The sequence below is a fragment of the Anopheles gambiae genome, chromosome 3 (assembly GCF_943734735.2).
Source record: "Anopheles gambiae chromosome 3, idAnoGambNW_F1_1, whole genome shotgun sequence".
In the NCBI taxonomy this organism is placed as follows: domain Eukaryota; kingdom Metazoa; phylum Arthropoda; class Insecta; order Diptera; family Culicidae; genus Anopheles; species Anopheles gambiae.
The window spans coordinates 41,531,456-41,550,568 of NC_064602.1; the positions used below are offsets into that span (position 1 = coordinate 41,531,456).

Consider the following 19,113-nt stretch of genomic DNA (forward strand, 5'->3'; position numbering starts at 1 on the left):
ATTGACTGACATAATTTATTATCACGAATCCATTCGCTACATTTACTTGTCGCCTCGCTAAAGCTGGTTTCACTACACCTCTTGTCGTTCTACGCTTCCACGTGTTTCTATACGCGTTCCAGCGCCAATCTCCCTGCAATCAATTCCGCCCCGTCGATGGCACCCGCGCAGTCTGTCCATGTAACGGCATAATGTTGTGCGCGATGACGTGTGGCACCACGGACAGGCAGAACTCGACTGTCTCGCGTGCGGTACATTATGACACTAAGGGGTGTGTAATAGCTCTTACTGGGTTAGAATTAATTTAAACGCAAAACGCACATTCGAATAAATAACACGGTCCTTAGCGGCTACAATTGAAATCACTGTTCAAAGGGGGATGTGGGAAAGAAAAGTACAGCGAGTGAGCGAGATGGCTAGTTTTGGTTTAGAGAGAAAGAGAGAGCAAGGATTACATTGAAGGCTCGCCTAACGATTGCCACTTAACACACACATAAACAAACAAACAAAAAAATGGTACACTGTATTTGTACAGAAACGGTCCTAGCCTAACTGGATTTTACACCATCCGATGGGGCAACTTCTCGTACATGCCGTAATACTGCTTAGTTGTGTCCACTACATCACGCTTCCGAACGCTTCCCCCGCCTCTGGCTGCCCTCGCTCCTTGGTCAGATGTTTCAGTTCTGGGAGCGGAGCAAACAAGCGGAGTGTTTTTAATTAGTTTGCCTCCGACCGAGTTAGCGGGAAACAATCGAACCGTTGAGCCACCGAACGTGAGCAGCATCGCTCAGTTGCACACGCTAATCCACTCCTCGATTTCACAATCGTCACATTCCACGAAGCAGCACCAGTGAAACTTACAGTTGCACCGATCGATGCGCTTTTCGCGGATCAGATTATAGCCCCGGCCGCAACACATCGAGGCGCAACCTTCGCTCCCACTGCTCGTCCGATTGCAGCGCCGTCCGATGGTACCTGTTTCGGCGGGAGCGAGGAAAGGTAAAATGTGCGTGCGTGCACATGAAAGTAAAAACAAAAGGTCGAAAGCGAAAGTCCTGTTGTGCGCGACTTACCCGGTATGTCGGAGATCTGATCGCGCTCGCAAAAGTTCGGTGATCTTTGGTAGTAGAAGAGCGCATTCTCCAGCTTCCGGTTGGTGGGGCCACCGAGCCGATTGCCGACCGGCGCGAGCTGCTGCTCGCGCGGTTGCCTCCGCGGTGGGCGCAGATTCGGCACGTGCTTGCGCTTCTTTGGCTTGCGGTAGACGATCATCGGCGGCCCGTTGCCAAGGTTGGACTGGTCGACGAGTATCGCCCGGCGGTACTGCTGCTTCAGGACGCGGCCGACCACGCGAAAGTCGGGCGCCGACTTCCAGCACGTCTTTAGCTGGCAGCTGCCGGACATGCCGTGGCATTTGCACCGTACCTGCATGTTGTTGGAGACGGCCTGTAGAGAATGGGTTCGTTCGTTCTATAGGTTCGTTTTCTTAGCTCACGGGGGTGAGGTGGTGTCATTTCAACTTACCCTCCGTCCGGCCCGGTTGTTGTGCAGGTTTATCTGGGACTGTATGTCTGCTCCCTTTTCGCGCGAGTCCAGAAACAGCTCGGAAAATTCCACCCCGAACGCCATATTGTGCGAGCAGCCGCCCCACTTCCACCGGCTTGCCTGTTTCGCCTTCAGCTTGCGCAAGCTGTCGCCCTCCTCGAACACGCTATTGCTTTCCGCGATAGCGTCCAGGAAGCGGAGCTTCTCCTTTTCTAAGCTTTCGCGCAGGGACTTGGACATGCCCCTCCGGTTGACGGACGGGTCACAGCCGCACGAGATCAGCCGGCCCTGGGCGCAGGCACGGGCCACACTGTGCGTCACACCCGCGGCTGCGATCGCGTACGCAAAAGCACTCTCTCGATAGCCTGTGGAGATGAAGATCATGAATGGAACAAAATGATGAGGAAACTGAATCAAATTTACAGTGTATTTGTCACAAAGGCTTAATATCGGAAGGAACAAAATTGACTTGATTGATTTTATTATTACATTCCAACATTATGTGTCAAAATTCCACCACAGGATTTCAAGGGTTTTTAAATAATATAATGAACAAAATCAAATACAAATTAAAGTAACTTTCATCTGTAATGTTATCTACATATTATTGTTCTTTTCATGTTTGTTTAATAACTACCCCTTTATTCATGACGTCCTGTTTGGAAACAGCTTACACATTGCTCAAGAAATCAATTTGTTAATATACTTGAGTAAATGAAGATAGTAGACATTAAATCAGGGTATCAATAATAATACCATATAACTACGATACCATTTAGACATCAGTTTGAGTGTAAGTAGAATCTCTTGTGAGATTTATAAATTGTCAAAGTTGATCAATGTTTAATTCTGGATGTATCCATTCTTTATTTTCAAAGTCTTTTGTTTATGATGAACAGCTTCTCGACTACTAGAAAACTAGCGATGCTGCTTAAGCTAATATTTAAACATTATATCAAGCTATCGGTAACAATTTGCTGAATAAATTTTGACAACGTTTATTCGACTATCATCTTGTTGTTTATACTGTAGCTAGGATCAAAGATTGATTAACATTAAATATGTAAAATTTAATGCACAGTATAATGGATCTTAGGATTAAGATCAATCATTACATATCAGCAACCATTCGACAGCCTTACAAAGGTCGTTATTCAAGAAATCTAATAATGTAATTTAGGCAATCGAGGGTATTCCTTTCACTTGAAACATGATAGTCAGATGAAAGTACTGCACTCTAATCGGTTGAATGAAAATTGTCTACTCTCTACTCCTAACATTTATTCTAAACGGTCATAGAAGATTCCCAATGACTATGGCAAGGAATAAAATGAAACTTTTGTTTAGAATTGTTTATATTTTAGATGTTTGTATTCCTTTTGTAAAAAATCTTTTAAATGTTTTAATATTAAAATTTGAAATTGCTCAAAAATAGAGCAGATCGGAACAACTCCAAAAATCAACCACTTTGTTTTTTTATAGATTTTGGTTCAATCTTTGATACACGCTTCGTGTGACTCTTGCACCGAAAATTCAAAGCGCTCGTTAACCAGCCTCCGGCTGCAACATGGAAGGTTTGATTTAGCTCTCCGTCTTGCCATTCATTCCTGACACAAGCTTCGTTTGGTCGCGATTTAGAGCCGTTCCTCCCGTAAGCCCGATCTCATACGCAATCCTTCCCAGGCGGGATCCGTTTCCCAACGCCGCGCACCGAACACCGAACTGGATGGACGTTTAAATTCATCCTCGTGCATCCACCATACACCAAACACTTTCCCCCATCCACACTTTTCGCTTTTCTCAAGCTGAGCGTCACTTACCCTCCTCCGAAAATACGAACGAGAGTCATGGTTTCTTCGATGGATCGCAAAACGGAAACTACTCCGCGGCCGAAGAATTGGCAGCTACGGGCACGACAGACAGACAAGATGTCGCATGACGCTTGCGAACGCGCTCCCCAAGCGTACCGATCGTTTCCCGCCCCGTGCTGCGCAGGCAGAGGCAGTGGTTTGAAATCCGAAAACAATCAGCCAATAAATTTTATTTCATTTGTATGGAAATTAAATTGAAAAGTGCCCCTGTGACCGGGGGCACGAGAAGGGAGACTTCAAGAGAGGGTTTGTGCTGTGATCGCAAGGACGCGCGGTCGATGTTGGCTGGTGATTTTTGAATTATTTATTACAACCTGCCAGCCGGGCTGAAGTTGATAGGAGCAGGGAATTTGCACGGTCGTCTGCCTTGCCATCTCCACGGTTCGTTGTTCACGGTTGTGTTTCTTTTCGTGTGTTCGCTTTCAAAGGTTTACCTATCTCGAACGTCCCAGAACGGTTAGTGGTTTTGTGGAAAATTGCACCACGAACCACACACAAGGTTGGGCTGATCAAATCAACCAGCGCAAATAGATAGCGTGGAAGACGCGCGACTCCACCCAGCAAGAATCGATTGAAGAAACGTGCGGGTGACGCTAGGACTCGGTCAATCAAATTAATATCACATACATACTCAACACTTCACGATTGCCGCGCGCCTTGTCGTTAGTGGGCGGCAAAGTGTCAATCGTCTTGGGATATCGCCCCACCTCAGCAGCTTTGTGGCAAAGCTTGGTGGCACATTGTATGATAAAGTTGCTCCGATTTGCCGTCCAACTGTGGGGAGGCATTATCTCGGACACAATGCAGCAGCATTTCAACCAAGCGCACATAACCAGCAACCGCAACTATTCGAATTACGGTCCCTCATCGGTAAATAAATGTCAGTTTTATGTATGTGTGTGTGTATGAGCCCCGGTTTTGAATATGCGGCCGCAGTGCGCATAAATAAAGCACTCTCGATGTCCGTTCGCCCCGAAGCATGAAAGCCCTTCCCTTCGCCCGAGAACATTCTTCTACCGGGAACATAAATGCTTCGACCGGGACATGGCGGAAGCCGCACATATTGTGAGGAAAATATCTGATTTGATTTGATCTGATCGTGTAGTTGGGTGAATTTATTTGCTTTGTTAACGGGCTGGGGCCACAGTCATTTTTAAACAAAAAAAGGAGGTAGCTTGAAAGGCACAATCACGCAAAGGAACGATGTCGTCGTGTCTGTCCCACTGGCTTGTCTCTTTTACCTGGCAGACACATACATATATGTGTCCACCGTGAACGTTCAATCTTCTAAATCGAAAGTCGTCCTGGAGAGCTTCAACCGCAACAAGTAGCCCAAGATTCCTGTGCACGAATAACGCAGATCGGGACAGAGCGGCGGGAACGGATACTGACAGCAGCATCGCAATTTACCATCGCACGAGTGTTGACAATGAGCAATGAAAATGCTTCCAATTGATAAGCTTGCCGGCCCAGCCAAGATGATGTGATGCTGTTTGCTGCTCCGTTGCTGCCTTCATGCCGGAGAAGTTGCATATGCAGTCCGGAGACACATTCTTCACACTGAACGGCCACTTCACACTGCCAGCAACGAGCGTACGATGCTGGCAGAGAAGTGATTACTTCGAAGGCCAATTTCGCAGTTGATTCTAGCAGTCAAATAGCGAATGATTTGTTTGTACATTAAAACAACCCAGGACATATGGGCAAGCTACTGCCGCAAACGTTTGATTATCACCCGTGAGTGCGGTGGAAAACAAAATGGATCTAATATTATCTCGCACATGGAACCCGACCCTCCCAATGCAATGCCTATTCATTATCGCTAATAATACCTATCCTAATACTGTATTTACTTTCAATAACTCATGTCCACTTACGTCCATGAGTCCATGTGTCCATGGACCTCGTACTAGCTGCCCCGTATCGTATTCGCTACATCAAATTGCGTCATTTGGCTTGAGCAAACAGCGTGTCGCCTCGTGTTTCGCTGCCAGCGTCGATCATTATGTGCACCGGGTCGTGCGATCAGCTCGGGCTGATCGATACGCTGGCCCTGATTGCCCGGCCAATTCCCTGCTTGCGGGCCAATGTGTGAACGGCTCCATCAATGCCTCCCAAACGATGTTGATCTGTGCACGGTTCAGCCAAACATCAGAACGACCGATCGGGGTTGGAACCGATCGCGCTTTCTCGTTGCTTTACTTTACACCCTACACCCAACACCCAACGCCATCCAAGCCTCGGGGTGAAAATGTAAAAATAATCGATCATATCGCGGGAAATTGAATCGCGGAGTGTGCAGTTTTTATCCCCCTTTCTTCTTTCTGTTTGCCATACATTGCCAATATGCCAACGCTAGCCATTGCAGCCCCACAAGGACTGTGGACCCATCATTAGTGGGTGGGTGTGAGAGGATCGCCAACGCTCCCACTCACCCTACCCACCGGCTAACGGTAATCGGAGGGTCTGCAAAATACCGACGAAAACCGGCGCACACGCTCGCCCGCCCGCGATTGGTTGCGAGCTTTTGGCGCTGGAAGTCAATCAAGCAAAATTATTATTGAATTTAATGATTCCGCTTAGAGCGCATTAAGCGGGGTTGTTTTTTTCTCCGTTTTTTTTTTTGTTTTGCTTTGCGCTCTCGTGCAGTGCGTGTGCCAGCTAGTAATTGGAGTGGGCAGGTTGGGTGAAGGGAAAGAGGGAGAGAACTGAACGAATATTGCGAAAGACCACCGGAAGCGTTTCAATTAAATCGATTCGGTCGGTTCAGTGGCACCTGGGCCGCATTAGTACAGGTTTGAATTTGGTTGCAGCTTCAGGGTATCGGGCAGTGTCTACATTCCTGAATGTTTGTTGGCAGACTGGTAGGCCGCTATGTAGAAGCCCGAGTGAGGTGAAAAACAAACAGTGTGCGGAATTACTTGCGTTCAAATTGCTTCAATTGTGCCACGATGATGCAAAATGGCGTTGTTTTGATTGCTTTTCATTTGAATAATTGGTATGAACTTTTACCAATTATGTACTACAGATTTATTTATAGTTTGTATACTTATTTATATTCTATCAACATCTGTATTCTACACTTTTACTATTTATTTTTTAATCGACTACCTGACTACTACCTGCTAAGTCGCACAAATACCTCAGGTTATGATCGTGAATTGCAAACACTAAGCAGTGTCATTTATTTTTACCTCTCACAACCTCAATCAAATTTGAAAAAGATTGAATTTGAAGAGATTAAATTGAATTTTATGTTTTACACCATTTACTTTTCAATGCTATAATAAACCGATTTTGATTAGGGATTTTGAATTCATTTTAAATCAACAACCCACAACACAACCTTACAATAAAAAAATAGATTAAAAATCAACGAAAACATATTGTAGTACTCAAATGATTGTAACCTTAATAGTCATTTTTGTACAATATTAATACCCTACAATGTTTTTCAGACTCATTAATTTAATAGTTAACAGCAGGTTGACTATTCACAAAAATAATCCCTTGTACATATGTATGTTTATTTCTATACTTGTCAAATTTGTCAGATGAACAACTGAAAAATTAAAATAATGGTGCAGTGGGACGCATGAAAATTTGAGAATATTTAAAGGATGGTTCGGTTTTGTGATTTTGATACTCAGTTACATTAAATCCATTTAAACCTCCATCATAGTCATACTAACTCTGCACAATAAAATCGTCACCCACTAAAACCCGGTTGTCTCAATTAATATTCTACCGAACATAATCATCCGCCTGGCTACATCCTCGAATTATTGTTCGACATGAATCCTCCGCGAGGGACGAATTCTGCTGACGGAGACGGATGGCTGTATTAGCCACTGGAGAGCTGCTTGACGTGGTTATAAATATTACCGGCACCCGTTGCGTCATCCACATCAAAGGAAGTGCACTCGGTAAGTGCATTCAAATGTATTCACCACCATCTGTCTGCCTGTTACCCGAAAACCCCACGCGCATAAGTACCTTCGCCGCATCCCTTCGCGTCACGGTCCTCCCCTTTGTCGTAGGTCTGAAAAAAAAACAAACTCCCTTCTCGTCCATTGTTTCAGGAGAGCGAATCTTCAGTGTGACGAATTCACCCAATCGGTAGACGAACCACGGCAACGCTCTGCTTCCTGCATTCGGTGTAACCTTTTCCTTTCGCCACCAGCTCAATACACTTTATTGCCGCGGCACACGATGATCGTTAAAACCGATCAGTTTGACGAATGACCGCACCTCGGCAACTGTACAGCCCACAAGGATTGATCGATCGCTTCGATCGATTGCGATGCAAACGAAGGAGAAAAGTGGCCACCAACTGCAAAAGCTCATGCATAAAAGCCGGCGAACCGTTGAGGGAAATGTCACCGGTTGACGAGTGGAAAATCGCTGAATCGCGACAACATAAACAACCCTTGTCCCTACCATACACACACACACACACAGACAAACACGATTGACGAGACGATGACGCGCAAGGCTCGCCTTCACCTTCCGCCTTATCTGCAGCGGATATCCAGTGGCTACACTTTGACATATGTATATGTCATGACAAATTATCTTCTTCGCGTGTTTCAAATTTGCCTTGCCCGATTTCGGAGAAGGCCTCACCGATTGCTGCAGCGCGACACTGATGATGTGTCATTTACATAGAGGCGGGTGGATGGTTTGCTTCCGAGGGAGCGCTGAGAAACGCAAAATTTACATCAATTTATACTTCGATTTTGATGTTTCAGTTCGGCCCATCCATCCATCTTTCGCACAGGCCATGTGAAGGAAGTCACCACGGTAAAAGTCACTCCGGAACGCCACGGAACACCCCGAACGGAACACACGCCGAACGAAGTTGTACCGAGTTGTCAACGAGTCCGGGTTCTTTGTTCGCCGGCTAGGTTGAAGGATTGATTGCCTTCTGGCTCGGTTTGACGATTGAATGAGATGCATTTGGCAGTGGTTGGAAGGAATCTCGGGTAGTCGGTGAGAGCATACAGCTTGATGGGCCAACACGGTGACACGGTTGACAATTGAATGGACTTTTAGAGGATAGAGTAGGTTGAGGTTGGTCCCGGTTAAAGAGCATCAGTCAATCAGCCGAGTTGACGGTGGAGACTATCTCCTTCTGCTGATTGGCCAAGACGTCAACACGACGTCCCGCAGAAAGTGATAGTGTTTCCTGAGACGTTCTTTGCAAGAATGTGCCGTTTGTCACAATGCCCATTGAATTCAAAGGTTACGCAACCTAGTACATCTTTACGCAAACAGGCAGCAATGTAGGAAGGAATGGTAACGCATTCAATGTAGGAAGCAATGGTAACAAACTACCACCAACCGCCTAGCTGGATGAAGATATAGATTTTAATAACATTGTTTCAATAGTGCCGAAAAAAAGGCATCCAACTATCTCACCCATTGTGTGCTCTGCTTGTTCGAAAGAGCTCTCGTTGTCATCTTTGTCGACACCTTTCCAGGCGTTTAATGTCATCCGGCAGAGGCACTGAACACAATCGGTCGCAGAACACCCAAGAACATCGTTCCGTCAGTCCTTCGTCAGTGAACGTATTACTACCGAATGGTCGTCCCATATATTGTTCCCCGGTGTCGTCATCGGCCCGGCAGAAAGACTATGCTAATGAACATTACCCTCGGGTGCACCATCGGAATGCACCACAGGGGTGCATCTCGGGCGGGGCCGGAAAAAAATGACCGGTGCATAAAGCGACACCTTCTCATCTTCCAGTTTTGCTGCAAAGCTTTAATTTACCATAAACTTTCCAATTTTTATGTCAGTTGGCTGCCTTTTGTCGACCATGCCGAGGATGACATGCCAGGAAAATGGGCAGTTAGGAGAGACAGTTGGTCGTGTGTTTTTTGAGCGCGATTTTCCCGTAGCAAGGGTACGGGATGGACAGGAAGGAATGAAAAAAGGTAGCATTATAGAAAATTATGACCCGTAAGCTCGTTGGTCACGCTTAAAAAGGGTCGTCCGGTTTCGATTTAGACAACGGCCAACACGCAAGTGACCCAGTCGCACCAAGGTGCGTCGTGTGCGTCCGAAAAGTCCTATTGCTCCGGGGGGATACACAAAACTGATGAGCAGATTGGTGTTGGTGGTGCTTACCTCGTTTCAGCATGCTGGATGTGTGTGGATTGCGGCTTTTGGTGCTGAGCGATGAGCAGTTCCACCGGTGCCATTGGAACTGGTACTGACACTCCCGGACGCCAAGCTCCAGGCCCTCGATGGCGGCCGCCGTAACGTCGCTGGCGCGGTAGCACAGCTCCAGCTGGTCCCGGGCCAGCCCTGGCACGGTACGACACGTCGCCCGGACGTCCGGCAAACTTTGAACCCTGTGTGAGAGAGAAATAAAGGAACGACAAAACATGACAGTAGAAAGTGAGTAAACGTGCCGTACACAAAACACATACCGAACCGATTAAAGGCAATATTGACATAACAGCCGTACGCACACGGCACACGGTATCGGAAGGAAATCTTGCCTGCAAATCATGACCCGAGCAAGGGGAAATGGCTGCTAATTTGCGATCGTTAACTTAATGGTAGGCCAATTAATACGTGGCAGATAAATTATGCATCCTGTACGACAGTCAGGCGTACAAGAAGTCACATTTTGTCTGTTTGTGTTTGTCGTGAGATTTGTGCTCTACTTTGGAGCTTTGTTTTTTCTCCTGGCTCTGATAAAATACGGAACACCAAGTAGTTCTCAACAAAGGCTAAACCATAATAACGTTACCCTTTCATTGGTTGTGAGCCTCATTCTCGGCACCTAAGCAGACGCTTAACACCCGCTGCACCCGTGGCTGGGTTGAACTGGCGCAAAGATGCCCATTAATAATGAAGTGCAACCGCATTATGTGCATGTTTTTCGTTGGGTTGGTGCTTTTTCTGCTGTTTTTGGCGACTCATCTGGTTTTGCCATGGCCGGCAACGAACGGACGTGGTGGGGTAGAATTAATTTTATCAATTAGCGACAGGCGAGATGCAACATCGCGTTGCAGTGCACATTAATCCGAGCCTAATTGGTGTCAACGGTGAGTTATGAGTTAATCATGTCCATCTTTTGGGTTCGCTTTGGTAATTCCCATTCATCCTTTTTTTTTGTCGTTTATCAGTGTTGCCTGTCTGCACTCGCTCCATCTTCCGTTTGAAGAAGTTAAAAAACGCAACCCATACGGTGGAGGTTATATTTGCTTTCGGGAATATTTGCTACTCAAACGGAATGTTATGGAGCTAACCGTTTCAGAGGAGCAGGTAACATTGCTTTGCATCGGCAGAAACCGTCATGAGAAATCCAATAAAATAAAAGCAAAAATTCATATCGGTTATTAATGTCGACCGTTTAAACATTCATCCATCACCCATTGGGAAATGGAGACATTTTTTGCCTGCAAGTCCCGCAACCTCCTGAGAATTGGTGTAGCTTGAGCACACAAATGCAGCAACAAGAACAAAAAAAAAACAACAGGCCAGTCACAGGCGACGCTTTCGTCCTGTCTGCAGTGTCCGAGCCGTTCGTTCACAGCCAAACGATCCTGGGAACTGCTCTGAGGACTTGGCAGCTCTTCCCGGCTTGACATTCTGCAGACAAAACATTCATCATAATTGCTACCGCTTTGCACTAGATTCCTCGGAAGGGGTAGAATGTTTGCAACAACAACAACAACAACAGCAAAAAAACAAGACACCAACAGAGAACGCCGCCATCGAGAAGGTGTACACCTACCGTAACGCAGGGTTAGGTAAATATGAAGCCCTTTAAATTGATGTCGACATTCAACCTTCGCGGGCAGCGCAGCGAAGAAACCAACGATTCTTCAACTTTGTTGGCCCAATCCAGCCGCCAACTCCCGCTTACTCCCGCTTTCCATCGCTTGTTTCCAGTGCCGTGTCCACGGATTGGGGCCGTGAGAACTTTGTGAAAGATATTTCAATCCTCCAGCTACCCGCTCCCTGCTTCTTGGGTAAATCGCGTCAGTGCACATCTTCTCACTAACAATCAGGCGAAAAAGGCGAGGAGGACAGGCTTATCGGCCAAGGGGATGCACAGAAATAAAAAAAGCAAAGCCAATAAAACTAAATGTTTCGGATTCCTGCGCCCTTCATACGGTAGATACGGTACGGTCGATTTGGAGACGTCTCGGGATAGGTTCGTGGGGTCCAATCCAACTGAAGCTTCTGTTGGTGGTGAGTGAGCTCCTGTAGCTTTTCTGGTGAATCACAGGACGAAACGTGGTAGCGTACTATACCTTACAGAGCGCTAGTGAAAAGAGTTACTTGAGAAATTAACAACTGCAATGCGAGATATCTCGGAACAGCAACTGTACGCTTTAGCCCACTGGCGAGTGGTTCATAAATACTAGGCCATATGGAGTGGATTGCACTTCCCGTACACTGCCCACTGTAAGAGATAGGCAGTTGGATCGTTTCCTCTCGGGTGCAACCAATTAGTCATCTCGCACTCGAACGCAAAGCGCATTCCACAGGCTCGTTTCACCGTTTGCGGGAGCCACACTCACCAGCCATTGACTTCAGCGAATGCTGGTACAGTGATTTTCCCCCACCCCTCCCCTTTGATGCCACTACCTTCAACCTGTTGTGTACGGCGAACGGCGATTAAATGCGGAACCCAAGGGGAAAATAATCACTCCATTAAGGAATGTATGCTTGCACCGCGTCCAAAAGGAAGGTGGAAGAGAAAGAGAGTGCTGGAATCTGCCGTGGTTGTGGCTAACCGGCGGAGGTGATGAAACCTTATACTAATTTGCGATCTTGCCAACGAAGGTTGGCTACCTCGCTCTGCATTTGCTGCCCGTGATCGTACTAAAAATATGCCAACTATTTTCGGGGAGCCAGGATAAGAAAATTATCAAGCGTACAGTGAACGCACTCGCCGGTATCGACGATGTCCGGGAACGTCCTAGAGTGGAGAGGTGAGCATTCGGTGTGTCTCTTGGTTGGGGATAAGTGCGGATAAAGGCAAAATTTTAATTGCCACTATGTAAGTTTATTGCCTGTTTGTATGTAAAAAAACCAAAACTTTACCCACAACTAAAGGGTAGAATTAATTTAAATCGTGGAACTTTTGTGGAAATACAGTCCAAGGTTGCCAGGTTGGGCGAGATGCATTCCTAATCACGCCACGCGGGCGAAATATTTGGCCGAACAAATTTTGTAACGCATGGGAACAAGCGTGAAACAGATTTCTCAAATAGTCTGGGGCTCGTTTGGGCAATGTGTTGTCCTCGTTCGGTGTATTTTTCGGCGTCCAAAGTTTGGAATGCCAACCTGGCAGGACAACTCGATGTTTTGTGCGTGCCTGTGGACGGTTCTGTGATCACTTTCACGCAACCTTTTAACGCCGCCCTTCCCTGGGCGGGGTGGAGGATGAAAATGTGTCTCGAGATTTGTGAATGATGCAGTGAAGTCGTTGTTTCGTAAAGATTTGGAAACTTTCAGCTTCACTAGAAATGAACACCCTCCAACTGGTTACTCCAAATGGTCAACAGAAGGTCCCAGAGCAACGATCTTGGATGGTTTGGGAAAAAAGATAACCTCCGTATCGAATGACATCCACAAAGCCCAGCCGTAGATCTTACCAGCTCCCTGATTGATGTCATTAATCCCTTCGGATCACTGCCAAAAAATAACAACCAGAACAGTTCGGACTCATTGCCAGTCGTCATCAGCCCTCGTTGTCGCTGAGACTGCGCTTATCTGTGATCTCGATCTTGATACACACAGACTCTCCCCCTCTTCCCTCTTCTACCGTTCGCTCTTTCTCTGGATCCTTGTTCATCAAGTCCTTGCGCTGTCTTACGGTTTCCCAATTTTAGCAGATCAGTATCAGCGTATGGGCCGATCGAATTGTCTAACAGAAGAAGGGATGTCACAAAACGATGCAAAACCGGAGGTCGAAGCTACGCACGGATTTGGCTTATCGTAATGCTGCCGGCAGATGACGATGATGCAACGCAGCGGAAGCGGTTTGTGAATGGGACATCTCGTCTCCCATCATCGCCGGCCATTCCGGTTTAGGGTGGTGGACGATGCGGAACGTTGACGGATATAAATCCGCTTTTTTTTGTTTGGGCAGTTTGCGGAAATGCAACGGACGGCGTCCCTGCGTCTCAGCGCTCTCATCCCGGGCAGGAAACATCCTGTATCCCATTCCATTCCACAATTGCTTGTTTACGTCGTGTTTGTTTAGTGTTTTGTTCCGTTGTGCTTCCTTTTTTTCTTATCTCGAACAGCTTCTCTCTTCAATCCCTTTCATTCTCTCTCTCTCTCTCGCTCTATTTATCTTTCATGGTTTTTCGTTTCCTTCTTATCACACCGAGTAGATCTTATGGGAACGGAACGCATCCCGCCCTGGCGCGTTCTTGGCACCCCTTTTCAGCATGACCAACATTGGATGCAACGCGAAATGCATACGCGAGCAAAGTTTGCTGACAAGATAAATGCATTGCCAGCATTGAGTACGTGGCCGTTGGTTTCATCTTGGCTTTTGGCGCAAGCATTCTGGATCCTTGAGAAATAAACACGTGAGCGTATAATGCGTAAATTTGTATTCATTTCAGGCATTGCTTTATCGGATCTAGGGTTTACTTTTCATCTTGAAACTGACGCCGTAGCTCAGTGGCCTCGTTGTACAGTGGTCACATGTCTATCCATTCATCTATCTGAGAAGAGCAGATGAGCATTCTCTTTCATTGCATTGCTTCTTGACGATCTCCGAGTATTTTATTAGTTTTGAAATAGTCTCGTGTATGTTTTTTTTATTGTCAGTATAATGTTGATTTAAAGTTGATTGCGGTAAAGGTTAGTCATAGAAAAAGCTGTTTGGGATCTTTTCACACAGCACCCTGTATGACTAGTTTTGGAAGTGGTTCGTTGTTTTTATGTTTGTATTTAGCGCTCCGGTTTTGGCAAACGCTCCGAGCTCGTGGCTGATAAATCTTGATTAATGCGCTTTGAGCGATGTTGTTCGTCATGCTTCTAGCAAGAGTCATAGTGAATAGCGTAAGTTTTTGTGTGCGCGTGTGTTTATTTGACATCGAACGCAGAAAAATATGTTTGTTTTCATAGTAAACAAATTTAGAAACCTGATGGCAACAACAATATGACGATAAATTGTTCTCACGTACGCCCGGAATAGGGTTACCAGTGCTGTGTTGTAGGTTTAGAAATATATTTGCTTTTCCGTTTTTTTATCAAATAATATTTTATTTTAGTTTAAAACATACTGGATTGAGTTCTAGCATCTTTAAAATATAGGAAAAGGATAATATTTTCTAAAAATATATTCAATTCATATTCTAAATCATATATTAAAAATATATATATAAAACTAATATGGTTGCTTAAAGTTGTCATACGTGCATAAAAATTATACGTGCATTAGAAATTATGTATCGAATAAAAGTTGTTAACTACAATATATTTTAACATATTTTTTTGTTTTTTTTTTCGTCGTTTTGAAATAATTCATAATAAACCACATTGTTCCTTAATATCTTTTATAATGCATATTAAAATTTAAACTGATCTTTATGACACATATTCAACTGACTGGTTGACTGTTAGCAACCTAAGAAATCTGTAGAACCTAAAACAAATTAAATGTTCGTACGATCTAGTATTAAGTTCGTTTATTCCAGTATTATTTTTTAGAAATGAATGAGATACTTTGAGACAATTGTTAAGATCTTTAATTTTTCTATTTATTGTTGTTATTAAAATGCTTCAAATTATGTCTGCTAGAAATAAATTCTGAAAAATAATGTTACACAGTCTGGCTTTGTACGTACTATCGTGTGTATTCATAGCCCAAATGAGGTACTCCACTTGACAAGTGTTGAAAATAAATTTAAATATTAGAGATTATGACCGTTTTTATTTTCGAAATTGAAACTAAACTTTAAAAATTTTATTAGTACACAAATTAACTAGCTAGAAAAAAACTCAGAAATTTTATCTCTAACGCTTTCCATTGGAAATTCCATTGGAGATTTGGTTTGAAAATTGTCTGTTGAATAAATTTGACATATTTGGACTGAATTTGTGGGATCATCATAGTTAATTAATAACGTATTAGTTTTTTTTTCAAGAATGGATAATACACAATTATGAATCATTTTAAACCTAAAGATAAGGACATTAAAACATTAAACAACATTCACTAAAAGACTTAAAGATGTAGAATATCAACTACTAATCCTGTTAAGCTATTTCATCACTTATTTCAGCATTTCATTTCATGAACCACTTAAATCATATGATATTGCATCTCTCAGACTCAATGGCACTCTCTTACCTTTTTAGCACAATTAGAACAAACCACAGTAGCAGTCTTCGTACACTTCGCTCGTCCCAATACCCCATTGCTTGGCTTGGCTGCGTGGCGTAACGTTTGCGAAAGGATGCACCCGATCCAGGTCGCACCACGGTATGCTGCAGTTCAGTGTCAGTGCGTTCGCTTGCTTAATCCATTGCGTGCCAGTACCGATCGACCAGTCACTTTGCAATCGCATCTCAACCACTCTGGGCACCAATGGGGACACTTGGCGGACACTTGGCGATGCAGGATCGAAGCACTGTGCGTTTTCAGCGATCTACTAACGAAATAAGGGGCACTTAAAGCTCACTCACAACAGAAGTCACACGAGTCGTAAAGATCGTACACTATTTGAAAATGCATTTAAAATCACACCAAACTGCACGCTTTTACGATTACACAACTGACTGAAGCTTTTCACACGTGAACACGGCACTGTACGTTGAAAAATAGCACTCACTTATAGCATGGACATTTTCTCGTCCAGCTTGAAGCTTAGTAGTTTCAAAATTCTTTCGATCTGTCGTATGGACTCTTGCCCAAAGGATCCTCCCGTTTGACCCAGACGGTACAACGCAACATCACCTAACGCAACCGTAAAAGGTGGCTTGCCGTTGACCACCACCGATGCAAGCGTTTAGTTTTGGTGGCTGATGCCCGGCGTGGTCCTTCCGATTGGTCGAACGTGCTTCTTTGGCACCACCGGCCAACCGACCCTTGCGTTCGCTTGCGGTCCACAACAACGGGGAACTCACGCACCAAACCTCCTGCTCGCACTCACACGTACCGGGATTCCTTTATTGTTGAATTCGGTCGGTCCTTTCGATGCGATAGATTTGTGTTCAAATGCCACCGTTTATCTGTTCGCTCGGTTCGCTCGCGATGGCTCTTCTGCAGGCTGCCAGAGATAGACAAATGGCGCTAATGGTGATGGCTTTCTTTCACACTCTGCTGGAGGGAATCGTTTTTTCGGCGCGTAGTTTTGATGTCACACACTTAAAGCATGCATGCAGTCAAACGAATGCGATGAATAACATCAACTCTATTAGTAACCACGAATTTCCACATTCAAATTCATCACTGAAACACAAACTAATTCTCTAAATAGCTTGTAACTACTTTGGTTGATAAATTTTGGCACACCAAAAAGCACACGCTGTACTCTGCCCACGTTGCACACTATGTGTTTTGCCTTCTGGTCTTGCTGGCCGCCCGCACGTTCGCGCGTAAATGCAAACAACCGTACCGTGTGATCGCGTTTCGCTTACCCTCGCCGTGTTGAAACCCTGCGTATACGCGCGCGCGCGAAATGAAACGCTAGTTCTCTCTAGTTTCTCGTGCGATCTGTCCCGTGGCCCGGTGCTGGGGAGCTTTCCGAGCTTCGGACAGCAAAAGTGTGGCACGACGCCACGCCAGCTGAGTGCCGCCTGGGAATGTCGCTCACGGCCGGGAGCTCACCAGCGTTTGCGGTTCGCAACGTGTTCATCCGTGTGCCGTCGTTCAAGCAGCACCGTTTCTTTTTTTTTTTTTTATTCGTCCGTTCCGAAACCGTTTCGAAAAACACGTCGATGGCGCAGCGAACGCTTGGGCGGAGGGGATAGTTAAGGAATTCGGAATTGGATTTTTTTTCTCTCCTCTGTATGCCACCACTTTCCACCACCTCTTGCCAGCTCCGGTTTCCAACTGTCGAGATGAACGGTGATGAGTTGCTTGATGAGATTTCGAAAACTCGACACAGCGCGCGGTGACTAAGGCCCGGGCGGTCGGGTTGGGTTAAATTGGCTTTTCCCAAGGGTTGAGGGTTTCTTTGGCAGTCGCAAAACCACTAGCAAATTGACGGATCTCGTGAAATCGATGGCTCACTTTTTTCAGCGTTTTTCTGTGCCTCAGCTGCACTCCGGCTCGCTTCCGTTCAGCGCTCAGCTGGCTGCTAAATGCTTGCGCGAACCTCACACAGACACGCCGTTGTGAAAAGCCCCGTAACGGAAGGTGCGGCTTCCACGCCGCAGAATCGCAGGACGACAACTGAATGAGCGCGTAAATCTCGCCCAGTACACGACCGATTTTTATGTGTCTTTCAGCATTGATTTTGACATGGTTTCCTCTCCCGCGTCCGCTTTGCCGCCCCGTCCGCGAGTGTCAATCTCTCGTGCGCTGGTTTGTTCTCCGCTGAGATGTTATTATACATCCCAGTGCTAGGACAATGCGAAACGCGAACCACACACAGGCATACATACAAAGACACACACACACACGCAAGCACTCGCGAGCTCTCGCAGGGCAACAACAATGTTGTTAGCGATGCGCACCCTATGTTACTGCGCATGCTGCGGGGTATGATTGTCCCTTTACCGGGTCGATCATATGCTTCCTCGCGGCACCAATAGGGACACAGCTAGAGGAGGTCCTGTTTTATATCTCTCGCTCTTGGGCGCCGTTTTTGTGGTGCGAGCCGGAAGCAGAAACGAACAAAAAATCATTCTCCAATGCATTGTGAAATAAAAAGCATTGCGCGTATTCAATTGCAAATCTTCTTGCGGAAGCCTTTCCCAGCCTCTTGCGACCTTCCGTATATGATACCGGATGCTGTGCAGGAAGTGGGTGCGGCCGTTGTGGGGCTGCTTCTGTGGAATGGGGAATTTATGGGTCATGTTAAAACAAATCACAACAACGATGTTGGATCTATTATAATGCATGTTATTACAGGGTTTCCCACGATTTATTGGTTGGTTCCCACGATTTATTGGTGCGTTCCCACGATTTTTTGGTCATTTCCCATAATTTTTTGGTAGCAACCCACGATTTATTGGTCGGTTCCCAAATATTATTGGTCGGTTCCCAAATATTATTGGTCGTTTCCCAAATATTATTGGTCGGTTCCCAAATATAATATAATATAATACCGACCAATAATATTTGGGAAACGACCAATAATATTTGGGAACCGACCAATAATATTTGGGAACCGACCAATAAATCGTGGGTTGCTACCAAAAAATTATGGGAAATGACCAAAAAATCGTGGGAACGCACCAATAAATCGTGGGAACCAACCAATAAATCGTGGGAAACCCTGTATAAATAGCTGGAGAAGCGTTTTTGTTGCTGCTCAACGAATATGGTGTTTAGTTATTCTTATTGTAGTATTCTAATATATTTTGTTTTATTATATACATGTAAGAACGACCTTTTACGATTAAACAAATTCCAGTAAAGCCAACATGCCTGCTCATTACACTACCAAACGTGATATTAGCAGGCGATATCTATATACTACTAAACAATAAGAATGTAGTATATGGTTCTTCTTCGTCTGCTTGGCGTAACGT

The 19,113-nt window shown here is 45.3% G+C and overlaps 1 protein-coding gene across 1 annotated transcript; it reads right to left on the reverse strand.

Moving 5' to 3' along the window:
- Positions 1 to 747: 747 nt before the first annotated feature.
- LOC1279140 (protein Wnt-10a) lies at positions 748 to 18,040 on the reverse strand. Its single transcript, XM_061662548.1, has 5 exons — positions 15,764 to 18,040; positions 9,553 to 9,779; positions 1,528 to 1,913; positions 1,077 to 1,449; positions 748 to 978 (listed from the first exon to the last, which is right to left on the reverse strand). Exons 1-5 carry the CDS (start codon positions 15,829 to 15,831, stop codon positions 791 to 793), a joined length of 1,242 nt encoding a protein of 413 aa, XP_061518532.1. The 5' UTR covers positions 15,832 to 18,040; the 3' UTR covers positions 748 to 790.
- Positions 18,041 to 19,113: the final 1,073 nt, after the last annotated feature.

Excerpts from the sequence above, each read along its gene's own strand:
- LOC1279140 (XM_061662548.1), bottom strand. The coding sequence starts at position 15,831 with ATGGGGTATTGGGACGAGCGAAGTGTACGAAGACTGCTACTGTGGTTT. Across the intron at positions 9,780-15,763 it reads GTTCTAATTGTGCTAAAAAG|GGTTCAAAGTTTGCCGGACG; the intron begins GTAAGAGAGTGC and ends TCTCTCACACAG. Across the intron at positions 1,914-9,552 it reads ATCCAGCATGCTGAAACGAG|GCTATCGAGAGAGTGCTTTT; the intron begins GTAAGCACCACC and ends TCATCTCCACAG.